The sequence below is a fragment of the Thunnus albacares genome, chromosome 21 (assembly GCF_914725855.1).
Source record: "Thunnus albacares chromosome 21, fThuAlb1.1, whole genome shotgun sequence".
In the NCBI taxonomy this organism is placed as follows: domain Eukaryota; kingdom Metazoa; phylum Chordata; class Actinopteri; order Scombriformes; family Scombridae; genus Thunnus; species Thunnus albacares.
Genome location: NC_058126.1, coordinates 24,968,935 through 24,986,753, shown reverse-complemented (window position 1 = coordinate 24,986,753; position 17,819 = coordinate 24,968,935). Strand labels below are relative to the sequence as shown.

Genomic DNA, 17,819 nt, shown 5'->3' with positions numbered 1-17,819 from the left:
AAACTAGATTTTCCCTAGATTGATGTGGTTGAGAAATGGGAGCTCTGGCCCCTTCCCCCACAGAGCTAAGATTGTTCAAAGTTCCAACGCTTTCAGCGCAACACGTCCCCCATCCACAAGATGGCTCAGTCTCCGGGTATTGACTGGGATCCAATGGCAATAACTTAGCATGAGTATTGCCCTGTCCACTGGCAACACCTTAACATTGACATTTGAGGGGTCATATGTCCAAAACTATTCATTTCTGAAAGCTGAAATTTTGAGGCATTCATCCCTGGGGGCAGAGCGTACAGTGTGGCAAATTTAAAAGCTCTGTGTGCCCCAGAAAAGTTACTGCAAATCCCATAATTATTATGTTATAATTTGCCCATTATTTCTCAGATTTCATACAGCCACGGATCAGGCATCAGAGCACCTAGAAAGCCCAAATTTGGAGCAGATGAGCTCCTTGGGCTCAAGATTAAGCACCTACAATTTGATGGTTCTAGGTGCTCTGCAAAAAATTTGCTCCATTTTCACACCTCCAAAAGGGGCTGAGAGGCGAGGACCCATTGATGAGAACTGGTCATTTTAGACCACATTTTTTTTCTACAGCTTCTGGGGTTCTAAACCTGAAATATGTTGATCTTCACTCATTTTAGAGCAATCCTACGGTGGTTTCACATCTCAAGTTGCTGCTCAGTGTTTTTCTTGACTAACAACAGTTGGACACAGTGACCCAGATTAATCATAAAAAAACTTCATCATCTTTTTAGATTTTGGAAAAAAATGATGGACCACAAATCTAACTGTGTAACCATTTGCTATAAATGGTCGTTCCTTGACGCAAGTTTCACTGGCTGACCCACATGTGGGACACATGATGCAAACTCCACTCTCCGCTGTCCTATTAAACGTTCTCCCAACATCCTCCCCAACCATCTCCCTACAACTTCCATGTGGTACAAAGAACGTAACAATTCCTGGCCCGGAAAACACATTGCCATTGAACAGAACCAACGCAGTAATTATATTTCCATCATATTGTGCCACATGCTTGGTTTCCTAAACAGAAGTAAACTCTCTAAATGAATCAATTAAGATGAATATACTTTTGAATAAACATTTTGAAAGAGGACCTCAATGACCTAGCAGGCTCACTAAATGGGCCAGCTACGGCAACAGAAACAGACACATCACCTCCATTCATATGATCCCAAACAAAAGCAGATCGGCCTGCTGCCTGTGTATTTCCCCTGAAGCCTGACAGTGGCTTTGAAGCCCAGTGAGAGGTCAGGTTCATGCAGGCCAGAGGGCAGTCAGAGTTTGATTGGCGAGTTGCTAATGTAATTAATGAAATCATTGTCAGAGCAGTGCTGTGGGAATGGATCAATCCAGCTTTGATCTGATCCGTTACACTCAACCTCAGATGGTTTAGTTAGAAAAAAAAAAATGCAAACGTGAGTGTCAGCTGACCTAAATAATCTGCTTCATATCTGACCTACTTCAGTCATACCATAAACACAAACATACCCGAAAAACAATGGAAGGAATGTGTTGTTATCTGAAGGAAGCCCTTATTAGAAATACAAGGCAAGTATGAAACTACTGGATGCTCCTTTACAGGGATGCCTCACAGAGACACAGAGAATGCAGAAATGGGACTTATCAATCAAACTAAAATTGTTCCATCAAAATTAAGACATTAAGACAGAAATGCCCCAACAGAAATAGATCAGTGGAAGACAGGAAACCATGTCCACAAAGGACAGCAGAGACAAAGAGACAAATGTGCGTGACAGAGAGAGGGGGAGAGATAAAGTCAGAGTGAGGTCAAGTGAATGCCTCGGAGCGACCATCCATCCTGCACTCATAATGTATTCATGTCCAGCAAATTGGAGTTTCCCACATGGAAATGGCTTCATTTACAGTAGAAAAGTGCTCCTCAGCAACTCCGACTCAAGCAATGGATCCACATTAGTCCAACTGCCTGAAAGCTGACATCATCGTTAATTACATTTAGGGCCAAATGAACCTGCTATGGGGCCCCGGAGCCAAAATGAGCTGTGGGCCCCTATTGTCCACACCCTCCCACACACACACAGGTTCACCGAAACCCATTTTTCTCAGGACCTCACAAACTAATCAGTATTTCTATGTTGGAATACAGGACTCTCTACAAGGATATGGAGTAGTAGCCAGCTAAGGGGGAAAAAGTAGCCAGCTAAGGGGGTCGCCCCCGTAGAAAAATTCTGGCCGTAAAAGCCCAAATTTGGTGGCCTCTGGCACATTCTAATGCTACCATTCCATCATATACAGTGATCTTAATCATCCATCTTGCCTACCTGACTGTAAACATGCAGTGAATTATTGTAAAGGAGAAATGGGCTTCTTGTGCATTTTAGCCCACACGGTGTGTAATAGCTATTAATATTAAAACCACACCTATTCCTGACTGATCAGAACTTTTGTAATTAAGAATCATTATACATTTATTATTTTTTATTTATTTATTGACACCTTCACTGTAAGATTTATGAAGACATGCCACAATAATGGTTAACCTATTGTTTCAAAAACTATTAACCCATCGACATCAGCGCATTTTATATGATGTCACTGTTTTACGATGCAATAGCGTTACAAGTGTTTTCCAAAATTTTCACTGAGGAGCTGTGGTTGCGACTCGTGATGGAGACAAATTCATATGCGGACCAAAGTAGGAGCGAAACTCCATCCAGCAGTAAGAGAACACCTGTTACAGTGAAAGAAATGAAAGCCTTCAGTGGGATGTGTGTCACTATGAGCATTCTTCAGCTACTAGCAAGAAGAGACTATTGGCGACAAAAGAAGTGGCTTTTTCAGACAAACTTACCCTTGCCATGTCAAGGGACAGATTTCAACTAAGTAATAATAATGGTAATAAATGATAATGATGATGATACTTACTTACATACTTACCTGTATCTCCACCTACAAGATAACCAAGCACATGACGTGGACCACTGGACCGACAAGCTGTAGAAACTAAGATGGTTTCTCAGCTACCTCACAAATCAATTTCAGTCACTCTATGAGGTGAATGGCTTTGTGTCAGTAGATGAGAGCATGGTGAAATTCACGGGTAAACTTACCTTCTGTCAGTATCTCCCCCTCAAACCAACAAAATGGGGTATCAAGGTATGGGTTATGGCAGAGAACTCCACTGGCTACATCACAAACTTCCAAGTCTACACAAGGTGTGAAGGGATGCAGGAGAAGGGTCTTACTCACTGTGGCGTCACGGATCTAGCCAGACCCTACTCTGGGTCTCATCTGTCCATTTTCATGGACAACTTCTACTCAGGGGTTTAACTTTTCCAGGACATGAAGAGCCATGGACTGATTGACTGTGGCACTGCTCGTGCTAACAGAAAGGGACTCCCAAAAAATACAATGCTGAGCGAACAAGCTTCGTCAGACAAACATGAATTCAAAGTGGCTCAAAAGGACGACCTCACTTTCTGTGTTTGGCAGGACACCAAGGTTGTCATGGTACTGTCTAATTACCATGATCCCACTGAGAAAGGGTCAGTGAATGGAAGGAAGCAAGACCGCAACCAAACCGATGTTGTAGTGCCAGCATGCCTTTCCGACTACCGAAAACACTTGAAAGGTGTGGATTTGCTGGATCAGATGATTGGAAATGATCAGTTCCAGTATCACTCAAAGAAATGGTGAAGGAGGCTCCTCTTCTTCTTCTTGGCTGTCAGATGCTACAATGCATATATTGCTGCAAAGTGTACAGGAGGACACACATTCACAGCCAAGTACAAGAGTGACTACAAAGAGTGGCTGGAGGACCTGGCACAGGAACTTTTTACCCAAGTGACAGCAAGGAGTGCTCCTCAAACAACAGTACCTCAGGGAGCCACATCTGAGCATGACTGTGAGAAACTCTCCCAGAAAAGAAGGGTCTGCAGGGAGTGTGCACAGTCAAGAAGTGGCACTGATGCTCGTGCCAATGCCACCGTCTATGGCTGTAGACAGTGCAATGAGGCTGTACACATCGAGATCTTTGGCAAGCATGTCCATCAACATCTTCAGTTACAGTAGGATAACAAACTGTGATATAGTTACTGCGCTACCACAGCCAGTTTGTTTGTTTTATTGAAAATATGGCTGGAAACAACAAGCACATTTGTTATTATTTTCAGTTCAGAAGGAAGATGGCCCACAGTGAGTTATGTTCTTACACAGCCACTTTGTTTTTTTTTACAATGCCACTTATAAACAAATCACTTTTTAAATGTTAATGAACATTAAGGCAAAGGTGATAGATAATGGTAAAAGATTAACCTGTCAAATGGTTTTTATTTCATGCTTCTATCTGCTACAGAGGCTGAGAAATAAAGGTTTTAGTGAACTTCGACAATTCTGTCAATTTTTCAGAAAACCCTCAGGTTTTAGGTTTTAGAGTGTTTTCATGACTCTGCTCTGACAACAGCTGTCACCGGAGGTATTATGTTTTCAGTTTGTCCGTCCACCCATATGTATGTCCATATGTCTATCCGTATGTCCATCCGTATGTCCACCGTCCTATTCTTAACACGATATCTCAGGAACATCTGGAGGGAATTTCTTCAAATTTGGCACGAATGTCCACTTGAACTCAAGGGTGAACTGATTAGAATTTGGTGGTCAAGGGTCAAGATCACTGTGACCTCACAAAACACGTTTTTGACCATAACACAATAATTCACATATAAAATACACATAATGTTCTGCAAACATTATGATATGACCAAACAAATGCACTATTTCCTCCTGCTTAACATTTTCTCCTGAGCAACATTAAACACTACAGTGACTAGCTGTATTAGGAAATTATTGAGCCTTTTTAAAAAAAATGAAACTATATGTCTGTGAGCTGTTTTCAAAGATTTATGTCTTCAGTAGCAATCAGAGACCTTGGGGGGCAAGTGCTACAGGCAGGGTTGAGAAGTTGGACTAAAACATTGTTGGTTTTGGTCTTTTCATGGGATTTAGTGAGTAAGAAGAATATCTAGAACACTGCTAGCCTTAAGGAATGTCTCCATATAGTGTTTTTCTCCAGCAGAAATGTGCTGGCAGGGTGCTGGGGAGCGCTGGGATGAAGCATTTGTGCAGTGAGAGAAAAAAAAAACCTCTTCTTCTCCTTCTCAGCCTTTCTCTCTTTTCTATATTTGTCCCTCAAGTCTTTCCATTTTGATTGGCAATGTTCACCTATAATCAGATAAGTGACAATATGTAAAAGGAAGTAGAATGACATTAGCTAGATAGCTAACTTAATGCTATGTTAACAGAGGGTTAACATAGACCAGCACTGACCAGCAACATTCAGTCAATCTGCTCCAACTAATGGGCTTTTCTGTCTTTGTTATGATAGTTTCTATCTGACAAATCATAAAGCTCAGGATAGACAGACATGGCCAGAACAAGCTTCTCCTCCATTTTCTTGGTTACCATTTACCAGGGCGACTAGTCCCGTCCTATCTAATATATGATTGGTTGCCTGGAAAAAGATGCTGGCGCTAAGAAAAATACACCATATGGACACATATGGCCTTTATGTATGACAAAACTCACCAGGAGTCAAACACAAACCGTCAATAACAGTGTGACTTATTGAAGTGTGAATATTTACAAGTCATTCCAATGTTTTTCCCACTTTATGACTCTCTCTCTGGGCGAGAGGCCATGCTTTGGCTGGTCACGTGCGCTTGTGGCTCAACTGACATAATGAACTCCCAGCTGGAGCTCAGCCAGCAATGAGGCCATGGAGCTCTCATTCATTCTCTCTAGATGCCCTCCGCTTTCTGTTTAACAGTTCCCTCCATCACCCTCTCATTTACACCATTCTCACCTCTGTCTCTTCCCCTACTCTCTCATCCCTCTCACTCTTTCTTTCTTTCTGTCTTTCTTTCTTCTCCCTTCCAGCCTGAAAAAAGCTTTGCCCGTTTTCCTCACCAGTCCCTCTAACCCTCCTCCCCTCCCTCCCCTCCTATCATGGCATGAATAGTTTTCTATGTCAAGTTGACCCCCCCCCGCCTCCATCTACTCTTCCATCTATCCTTCATCACCATTTGCCCCACTGCCCGAAATATCTGTCAGCTGTCTGGCAAATAAAAGATGGGGAGAAAAAAAAAAAAGAGACAAGAGCATGTTGTCAACATCCCTCCTCAGAAAGAAAGAAAGCATTCTGCTCTATTTCCCTCCTGATATAAAAAAAAGGGGGGGGGGGGATCTCTGGATTGAATGGTGCTGACACGAGCTCTGGTGATCACACAGAGACACTCATCCCTTTATTCCTATCATTCACTTCCTCCTATCAGCCAGACTTCAACTGATTTCATTTCCTTTAACTGTTAATAGCCTAACTGTTATCAGGGTCTGATCAAAACAACAAGCTTATATATATATATATATATATATAGGTGATAACGGTGCCACTCTTTTTAGGTACAAATTTAACAGATATGATGCAAATTAATGATCATATACACCATCATACATTTGAGTGTGTTTGATCAAAGTTAGTTGAATTAAATGGAAGTGGAAGTTCAAATGGAATGTACTGTAATATAATAATATTCAAAGGAGTTGAAGTGTCATATTGTAACAACACTTCAACTTTCCAGTTTGAACTCCAACTGAATCTGAACTTCTTGTAGGCTGATTTCACCACTTCTGACTGATTCTGTTTCAACTGCCACTTCAACTTCTTTCAATGCTTCAACTTCAGGTATAAATTCATTTCCTTCAATACTGTCCTAAAGACATGCAGCAACATGTTTTTAAAGGATCTAAAAACTGGGAAGACGTCTGATCATCATACATAACCAGTGCTACTCGCTCTGATGTCTGATACAGGGGCCTAATTATGAATGATCATGATGTTCATTTCCATTAAAATATTCCTCACATCACTTATTCCCATCCCTTGATGAACTTTTTCAGTTTTGGGATAATGGATTCATAACAACACTAGCCAAACTTTAGTATCCCCCTGTGTCGGTGTGGTTTGAGTGTATGACTATGTGCCAGCTGACTGTGTCTGTCTGTGACCAGGAGCACTATCCTCATGCAGGGCAGCAGTTAATTCTGGGATTATCCTTTTTATGAACAATGGCTGGGATTGGGATTATGGTCTGAGGTGGGGGAAGGATTGGGGCGACTGGAGCATTTAAAGGGGCATTTATGGGATCTCCTTAACGGGACAGATTGCACTGTATGGCATGTGCCTCTGACAGCACATAATCCTGTAAAACACTACAATCCGCACTGGTACTCAGCAGTCTATTCTTCTCTGACTCACGGAATCAAAGCAGAGAGGCAGACTGATTTCATACAAATACATTACTAGCTTGATGATTCTGGCTGTTCAGTAAAAGTTCAGTTAATGTACAACCAGAATGAAACAGTAGTCTTTCACTTAAAATGAGTTCTGGGAGACAGAGAGCCGACAGTCGGCTGAGAGATCTCAGTAACTTTGTGCAACTTTGTGTGGATTTTGTGATGAGGACACAGGATATGTTTTCTTCTACTGACTCCTCCATGACGGTCTTGTTTGTGCGAGCATCACTGCACGGTGGAACAGTGCACCACCAGTCCTGAGTCTGCTAAATCTTCCTGCAGGTTTTTGCAGTTAAATGGGCATTCTGATGTGCCTTTCTGACCAACATATGAGCAGTCCTCTCTGAGAGTTTTCTTGGTCTTCCAGATCTCATCTTGACCTTCACAGTTCCCCTAAACTGCCATCTCTCTTAATTACATGTCACACTGTGGAAACTGCAAGCTGACAATGCTTTGCTATCTTCTTGTAGTCTCCCCCTGCCTTGCAGCTGCGTAGAGGAACTCATGGTTGCTGAGTGTTCGCACAAAGTTTAAAGAGTCAGAGTATTTGTAAAGCTTTGAAAATGGCACCAGCTGACATTTCCAAATGACAGTTGTTGACATGCCTCAGGCCTAACGAGCTGATTAAGGTCTGAGATCTTGTAAAAACAATTTGAGACTTTGGAACTCTTGAAAATGGTGTTTTTTCCATATCCTAGAGAGACTGTGTTTACATCTTTTAAATTAAAAAAAAACACCAAAATATGTTTTTGTCACAGGGTGTCCAAACTTTTGCATACAGCTATAAATCCAGCTGACTTCCTGTTTCAACGATGCATTCTCACCACCTCTAATCTGACCTGCTGCCACGAAATGAACTACTGAACAGAGCCCTGTTGGACATTTGTACTGATTTATTGCTTGTAGCACCCATAGAGCATAGAGTGCATGTAAAAGTGTATGTTTGTGGTGGTAATGTCAGCATTACACACTCACAGCCATGTTCAAGTGCATGTGTATGTGTGTCAGTGATGAGCTGATCCACAATGTGTCAATACTATCTAATTTAGTGATTTGCCCAGTTTGAAAACTGTTGAGGGTTGAGGATTCTCATCTGTGTGTGTGTGTGTGTGTGTGTGTGTGTGTGTGTATGGGGGGTGGGGTAGGGTTGGATGTCACTATGGTAAAGAGATGCAGGCTAAATCCAATATGGCATGTGGAGGGACAGAGACAAGGACAGAGAGAGAGAGGAAACCATGAACACACACACACATGCACACACACACACACACACACACACACACACACACACACACTCTCTCTCTATGGAAACCAGGTCAAGCATGACCCAGGCATGACCAGTGAGATGAGATCATCGACAACTGGTGCGGTTACTGTAGTAAACCGATACATAATCACGTGTGTGTGTGTGTGTGTGTGTGAGTGAGAGAGAGAGAGAGAGATATGTTGCCTAATGTACAATGTATGACATTAATAAATATATGAATATATTACAGTGGGTCTGTTTCTGATTATAACTGCCTGTCATAATACTGAATCTATTTAGTAATTCTATATAAAGGATATGGCTTAATGTAGCATATTAGCCATTCAGAATACCAAAGACACTTCTGACATATTAAGTTAAGGCAAAATTGAGAAAATGAAATCATTGTCTGCAATATAAATGCACATGCTGCTGACATGCTGTGGTAAGTGTATTGTCTCATTTCCGGTTGCTGGCTGCAGTTCATTTTGCTATATTCTTCATTACTGTGGATAATTACCTACTGTACATTTAAACTAACATTAGTACTAGATCAGTGTGATTGACAGCTAGAACTCAGCTGGTTTGTTACTTTGTAGCTAACAGTGAAGTCACCTAGTGCACCAGCTTTTTGTAGTTTTGGTTGACCCATATGTAAAAAATAGATCTCTCCTCTACTCTGTACTGACGTGTTGGAAAGTGATGCCAGCCTCACTGGTCTCTTTGGTCCTTTTGGTAAAGCAATTAGGTGCTGCACAGCTGACAACCATAGATGCTGCCCATAGGTGGCAACTGTCAACAATACCCAGGTATGATGGCGGATGGTTATCCCATGAGTTATAATGTAACGTCACATCTAATGTTTTATATCTGTGGTGTGTTCAGGGTGATACAGGCGAGGCACTAGCTATTGTTTGCTGGAGCACTGCGGCTACATTGCCACTGCTCACACTGTTTACTTCCTGTGGTATTTCTATGTTTAGTCACAGGCAAACCGAATCTCAGTGTGCAAACCTTTACAGTCTGACAGAAACATAGAGGACCCAATTCTAAACAACACTGCTGAACACTGTAAAAATATTAAATCCAACTACAGCCTCAGCAATCAAACAAACTAAAAACCAATAATCACATACAAAGAGCAGGTGAAGAGCATGTGCAGAGCTGACAGGAAGTGAGTATGGCATTAATGATCACACCCCCACAGAATGACAGGGAAGAGGGAAATAACTTTACAATAAACTGTACTGTGCTTCACACAAATTGGTATCATGTTATATTTTAAGATTTGGGGAGTTTCACAGTATTCATTTATTGATTTATTCATGTGTGGCATGACTGGACCTGTATATAGGTTTATTGTGGCTTATCTACTGTCAGGAGTACATGGAGTTTACATGAATCACTTCAAAAGTTTGTTTCTGAGTCTTAACAAATGTAAACACAGGAACTAGCTGCCTGTAGCAGCATTATGGACAACTGAATAGTGATCTGTATCTGGGGCAGTTTGCTGGCTAACCGAACCACCCACATATTCATCCGCGCACGCCGCTACGCTTACATGTACGAGGCTGACTTTCACTGCGGTTGGACTGTAACGAAACTAAGAAACACAAGCATATTTATTTGAGCCGGAGTACAACTAATGAAAGAAGAAAAACAAAGAATGATATGCAGAAGGGCAACAGGACTGTAAAGAGAGTAAACGTATAGTAACGTTACTCAGTGTTCTCCTGAAGAATGAAGAGGAAAACTTTGAAATGCAGAGAGGGACCTGCTGCTGCAAGACTTGGAAAATCTAGAAGTATCAACGGATGAGAGTAATCCCAGCTGTTTAACTACTACACATGGATTCACAGCATTTATCAACATTGTCGTCCTTGAGACGGTTTTAACTGGAAGAAATGAGCGAGGCTGGTTGGACCGAACGTTCAGCTCCACATGGTAAGAAAAACGTGATTGCAACACGTAACTGTGTGAGGAATTATAATATGGAAGTCTCTGCTATCCAATGGTTATGCATGGAAAACTGTCCAGTGTGGATCTCGTCATTTTATCCTTGCAATTTGGAAACTTGCAGACATGAACCATTTTATTTCATCTACTAAGCTATCCACAGCCTCAGACGCAAACAAACCCATGTGCAAGCTGCCCTGGATGTACTTCCCTATACAGTTAGCTATAATGCTGCTACATGCAGCTAGTTCCTGTGTTTACTTTAGTTAAGACTCACAAACCTTTGAAGCAATTCATGTAAAAATCATGTTTATTTCTAAGCATTAGGAGGCTGATGGAACAACCATCATTATACACAAGGCCTCAATCTTTTGCAAGAAAGAAGAAGAGAGTTAGTTTACCAAACTAATAGATTCATAAATAGTGAATACAGCTTAATATGTTTCTTTAATCCCCAACAGGATTCCTGACTGCATATGCTTTTAATCTCTTCTTCCACCAACATGCACCTCTGGATAACACAAGGTGACTTTGTGATACTTAGAAAGTCTGTTAATCATAAATGCAACATCAGTCAAATATACCTTATCAGCCATGCAGCTTATCATACATGTAAATATTCCAGTCCTTATTTATAGTTGTACTTTTATATGTATATACTTTAAAATCACTGTATATAATGCAAGCTCATATCACTGTTTCATCATATTAAAGTCATCCTCTGATGGTTGTGATGACTGCTTGTAATTCATGTGAACACACTCATACCTGGATGGGAAACCAAGAGTAAACAAAGCCAGCTGATAACTTGATGATACCAGATATCCAGGATCATATCAACCCATGCACACGTATGTTTAAGTGTTGAGTGTACTGTTGTTCTGTGCAGGTTGGATACTCACAATTCCAGGACCAGCACCATCTCAGAAGCCATCTCATAGACCTGGTGGAGGTTGACCACCCGGGGGCTTGCCGTGGCCAGCTCCAGCACTGCGATCTCGTGGATGATCTCCATCCGGCAGTCCTGGCCTTTCCGCCTCTTCCTCATGAACTTTGCGGCGTACTCGTGACCTGTGCATTTCTCCACGCACTTCCTGACCACAGCGAACTTGCCCCTGGAAGACAAGAAGACCATCAGTGTTGTATACTAAATGTTGTTTAGTTACAGTAAGAATGAAACTGCAGGATCCCTGGACTGTTCAAACATACCACAGAGAACATCATGGCTCGTTAAGTTCAGTCTAATTCTAATGAGACAATGACACTGTATTCCTTCAAATAAGGACAAGATAGATCTTTCTTCTGAATTCTGGTTCTAGTTCATGAGACCTTAATTGTTAGAAATAATGCAGCGATCCTACCAGCTCACTTTCATTTAAACAAGTGCAAACCAGAAAGTCACCCATCAAGATATAATGTGAGTCAGGGCTAAATGTCCCTTCACTAATTGTTTACAGGCTCATTTATTCTGTTTAATGTTAATCAACAAGACCAACTGCCTTGAAATTCTTTTTATGTCCATTTATACTTAAGCTGCTGCCAACGTGACTGGATGAGGAATGCTTTCATCAGACGGTTGGAAAATAAAAACTTTCTGCCTCTTTTTTTACCTTTGTGTTGTAACAAGATTGTGTGTTACCTTTCAAGAAGTGAACACAAAGTCACACACATGATGTTGACTGAGCAGAGTCAGACGGGGCGAAATGAGGCAGACAGGTTGGAAACAAGCCAACTGTTTATCTGGATTATCTCAACCAGAGGTTTTTACTAACTGTGGAGGGCTGCAGGAGAGATGTGATGAGGTTGAAGGAGCAGGTGCATCCTGGTGTGGCCAAGTTAGTTATTGTAGTGGTTTATAAATCACTCACTGCACAGGAAAACTGTGCATGTAACTACAGTTCATAGATATCTGTAGGATCACAATGTGCTTTACAAAGAGAAAGCAACAGGAAAGAAGGAGATAAGAGACAATATATAAAAAGAAGAATAAAGGGTACAATCTACAAATTAAGAAGATAAAATCAAGAGGAAGCCAAAGAAAACAAATGGGTTTTAAGGTGCTTTTTTTTTTTTTTTTTTTTTTAGATGTGCATGGATTTCTCTTGTCTTAATGGAACGCTGTTCCAGAGTCCAGGAGCCACTTCCCTTGAAAGGGGCCTAAAACTGCCTGTTTCAGACAGAGGCTGAACTGAGGGGCTGCATAAAGGAGCAGTAGAAGTTAAATAAGGAGTCTTTTGAACTGTAAACCACACAAAGATATTCTAGATTAAAAATATTGACCGGGAAATGTGCAGAATATGCCTCATTTAATGTAAGAATAAAGCATTTAAAGAGCTATCATTATTTGCCAAAATCTATTAGAGTCAATCGTTAAGTGGTAGAGTATCAGCAGTGGATGACTAACTTTGAAACACAGCTGTATAGATGCTGAGTTTAAAACATAAGTAAAAGACATTTTGTGGACCTGGCTGTGGACGTTGCTGGCAGTGTGTCCCTTTTTTTTTTTTTTTTTTTTCCATCACAACTGACCCAGTTTTATTTCAGGCTGGAAGGTGCTCTCATGTGAAGACCACATAACTGTGTGTGTGTGTGCTCACACGTGCATGCTGCCCAGGGGAAATCCTCTGAAATGCAGCTGGTGATGGAGATGACAAGCCCACATCATGCCTTCCCTCTGGCTACTGCTGGCAAGTCGATGCTCCAATAATCAGCAGCAGCACCCTAGCTGAACCTGAGCGAGCCACAGCCAAGCCTCACTCTCACTGACACACCGAAACTGCTCTCTGCTTCTTTAAATGTGGCTAGGCTTCATTCTGTGACTTGAAGTAAATAAAGGATGGGATATAAAGCTTACTGGAAATAGAGCATCTCAGTGGTATCACTGATGTAGCAGGGATCATACAAATAAAACACTACAGCCTCTAGACTACAGCAGGTGAGGAAGTTGTCTGTGGTGACACTAAAACACAACTAGAAGGACAAAGTTCAGACAAAGAGGAAACCGTATCAGAGCAGCTGAAATCTATATATATATCAAGCTCACGCTGCCCTTGGTAATTTATACAGTAGAGCGAGATAATAACCCAGGCTGTGGGGGTTGGTGGTGGATACAGACTGGTATTGTGACCCAGCAAATACCGTCTTCTTTCTGTGGATCTGCTGTCAGCATGGACAGAACCAATAGTGATGTTTCACTTCTCATTCCAGTGCCACAGTGACAAAAAGATACATTATTCTAATTTAAAACAGTGAGAGGAGACTTAAGGTTTACACCACTTTTTCATTCATTACAAGTTGGGATGTGTAGCTGAGGATAGTGGTTCTCAACCCTGCTCCCAGGGACTCAAAGCACTGTATACAGCATCTCCCTGCTCTACACACACCTGATATTCACCACAATTGATTGGCTGAACAATGAAACCATTCAACCAGGAGTGAAAGCCACTGATGTAGCGGGCTGTCAGAGTGGTAAAAACCATTTAAAGGCACATGAGTTTGGTCCCCACTGCACACATTAAACACAATAAATGATCTATAGGAGGCCATAAAGTGCAAATAAACGCACCGATGTGCCAGCAAAGGCACAGAAAACCACTGATCCACAGTCTTTTAGTTTCACTTTAACATTTCAACTTCAGTCCACTGACATTTCAATTGCTAAAGCATATAAAAAGCATATTTGTTTCCATTGCCTGCGGTGAAACCATGTCCTCTCGAGATGGACAAGTTTCAACTTTGACATTTGCACTGCCTACCTGCCCAATGAAATCAACTTCTGTAAACTAGCAGCACCATCATTTTCACTGCAGGCAGGATATACAGCTCTATCTTTTAAGCATAAAAGAGTTTTACATACAGTAGGACTCATTAAAAGTCCAGAGCAAATGGATTTTAATATAACCTGACAAAACTTGAGGGTTCTTAGAACTTTCACAAAGAAGAGTATTATAATCATTCAGTGCTACAGGGGCAGTAAAAACATAGAACTAGCTGGCCTGCAGAACAAGAGCAAAAAAAAAATTATCGAACACACACGAGTAATTCACGTCATTCTTTACCAAACCACAGCTAAGAGCAAGAAGAGGAGCTGAGACGTTGAAAGACAATGATAAAGACTGTGTATGAGGGTGCAGAGCATGACGAGCAGCGGCGGGCCTGAAGCACTGGATGGAGCTGCTTCATCCTCAGCTGGCCTCATGTGACAGTCATGAGGCTGATGCAGCTGGGAGCTACACATTACTACATTTATACATGTGTTACACACTATTCTTTTATCGCTGCAACTGCTTTGATAAACTGCATGTGAAGATTTTGTCGAGAACTTGATCAGTCAAACAGATCCATAATTATTATATTCATTAAAAAAAAAAATTTGGCTTTGAAGGTTTGTGCTCTAGTAACATGTTTCATCATTCCATAAAAGTTCCACAATTTCTCATTGGGATGAATAAAGTACTTTATTCAGTTTAGAGCCAAAATGATTTGTCAACTGATCAATTAGTGGACAGACAATAATCAATAATTGATTAATCGTCCAAGTTTTTTTAAAGTAAAACATTCTCTGTGTCCATCTTCTCCAATATGAATATCTCCCATCTTCTTCTATGATATTAAACACAATATATTTGGGTTTTGGACTGTTGGTCGGACAAAACACTTAATTTGACTATTTCAACTTGGGCTAAGGGAAATTGTTATGGTCATTTTTTTTTTTTTTTAACTAGTTTAGACATTTTTTGGACCAATCAACTAATGATGAGAACCATCTACTGATCAATGGATCATGTAAAACACAGTTAGGTGCAGCCCTGATCAATTTGATACCAAGGTCTTTATACAATGAATACTTTCACTGAAATAAGGCTGTCACTTTTTGAAAAAATGAAGAACAAGACACATAAATTGAATTATTATAAGACAATCCCAGTAGCTGAACCCTGGCCCTCACTTGATGTATAAGCTCACTTTACTGAAAGATGTCTAACATGGTTTGGTGTCATCATTATCTTTTAATCACCGTGCGCTGGTCTAATCTATTTTGAGTTCAAAACAGAGAACAGCAGTCTTGATTACAGATTGGACAACAGGACATACAACATGTCAGATGAGCAGTGCATTTTAGGAATGCTCCCATTGAGTATTTGATTTGATCAAATCTTCTCTTGATTTAGTGGCTTTACTCTTTTTCTATTTCCCCTCTCATACTATAAATCTCTGCAACTTGTTAGGCAGTCGAGGGCCTTGATGATTGTAACGGGAGTAGCACTTACTTTAAATTGCCATGTTTCATTTATATTCATTGAATTATTTAAGTTGTTTTCTCCAGATATGTATGATTTTAAAAGGAGCAGGGGAAATTAAACCTTAACTTCTTATAGTTATAATGCCTTTTTTAAATGAATGTTCTGTTTCATTGGTTGGGTATTCATGTGCAAAATGTGTTCAATAAAAGCATGTTTGAAATCATTTATGTCATTTCTTTATTCAGTGTGCATAGGCTATTCAATGTCTGGGGTCCATGTTAGCAGCATATCAAAGCAGACAGACAGGAATATAGCTAATATGCACACGTGCATTTTGTTATCACAAGTCATATCATCATCACAGTACTGAACCATGTTATCGCAGCCCGACACAAACAACCTCTACTTGCCTCTCGCTTTGCCTTTTAAACACACATTTACACAAACAGGACATAACAGCACATGTACTGTCTTTCTTTGTTACTGACAGATTAAACAGGTATGTAAGTACACATGACTAAGACTTTTTTTTCTAGAGACATTTCAGAGAAACTATGAAAAGCTGGCATTCTGGCAGTCTGGGATGTCATTCCATTAGACAGTGTGAAGGAGGCCGTTGATCCTGCAGTATGACGCCTTGCTGTTGCTCTCAAAGAGGCCTTTCTGTCCACTTGACTCAGTGCTTCTGGCATTTCCCCCGTTTCATTGAGTCAATCCTTCATTTATTCAAACAAATCCTGATTGTACACAGCTACTGGAGTAAATGTGACTTGTGACTGGGCTGGCTGATCAACTCCTCAAGCTAAAAATGTGAAATAATTGGTTTTAGTAATAACACAGTTATAATAAAGTGCATCAGGAAAGAGATTGCTGCAGGCCTGTATTTCATCCATGCATACAGAGGGCCGGTCATAGCCTTTAGCACTATGTACTGTAACATACATACACAGTGAATGTGTTCCAACATAATGGCTTGTAAAATTGATTTTTTCTATTTCACATTTTTCTACAAATCAATCTGCCTACGGATGTGTCTGAACAGCTAGAAGAGCGTGTAGTTGTGTGGTGTCTTGACACCAGACTGATTGATTGTGCAGTGTTAGATTGAGTGATTCTTTGTTGGACTTCTTTGTTTTACGGTTGTGGGAGCACAGTTAAGTTTATTGAAAAACAGAAGTAAGCTATGATTTTTATTTTTCCACTTTTCTTTATTTTAGCATCCTTCTCTAGGTGGTGGTGCTTTAAAGAGCCGTGGCAGCAGCAGCAGCAGCAGCAGCAGCAGCAGCAGCAGCAGCAGTGTGTTTTGGAGTGGGTGTGGTCATGCCTGGGAACAGCAGATACATGCTGTTTGGTTTGGGAGTCTGGGCCTGCTCTTTAGAAACCATAGTGGGCCACCACAGCCTTTTCTAAAGCAGCGTCAGCACATTTCCAAAGCCAGCAGCCTCATTCACAGACTACACCCTGAAAGAGATGGCTTTTGTGTGTGTGTGTGTGTGTGTGTGTGTGTGTGTGTGTGTGTGTGTGTGTGTGTGTATGTGTGTTTGTGTATACACAGACCAAGCCAGAGGTGATGGCACGGTTACATTGAATGTAAAGAAGCAGTCTAATGGATGGAGTGCATGGCTTTGGGAGGTCACAGCCTAAAGACAAGCTGCAGCAGAAAGCCTTGTAGTTGTGCTTGTGTGCATTAACATGCTGATAAAGTTTGAATACAATAGGTTTAATGGAGAGCTGCAGCAGCTGTTTATAGCTTCAAACATGGCCTAGTTATACTGTTTACTAATGGAAGATTTACACATCTCACACACACTATTCCTACATTGAGCTTCATTCTTACTCTAACATACTTACTGTGACACTGCTGAGTTATTCCCCAGTTAAACCAGCCAGAGAAATGAAATCATGCTTAGGTAGCTTTCAGCTCATAGTTGCAAGGTTCTGTAACAACACTGTATCTGCCTGCTAAACTGCCCTTGACATTTTATACTAGGGCTGCAACTAATGAGTTTTTTCAGTAAGGA

The 17,819-nt window shown here is 40.9% G+C and overlaps 1 protein-coding gene across 1 annotated transcript in view; it reads right to left on the bottom strand.

The window, feature by feature from the left end:
- The window catches only part of stk17a (serine/threonine kinase 17a), a 34,867-nt gene that overhangs the window by 8,968 nt on the left and 8,080 nt on the right, over positions 1 to 17,819 (bottom strand). The window contains exon 2 of the mRNA XM_044340075.1: positions 11,458 to 11,670. Coding sequence (XP_044196010.1) covers positions 11,458 to 11,670 — 213 coding nt within the window. The remainder of the gene's footprint in view (positions 1 to 11,457; positions 11,671 to 17,819) is intronic.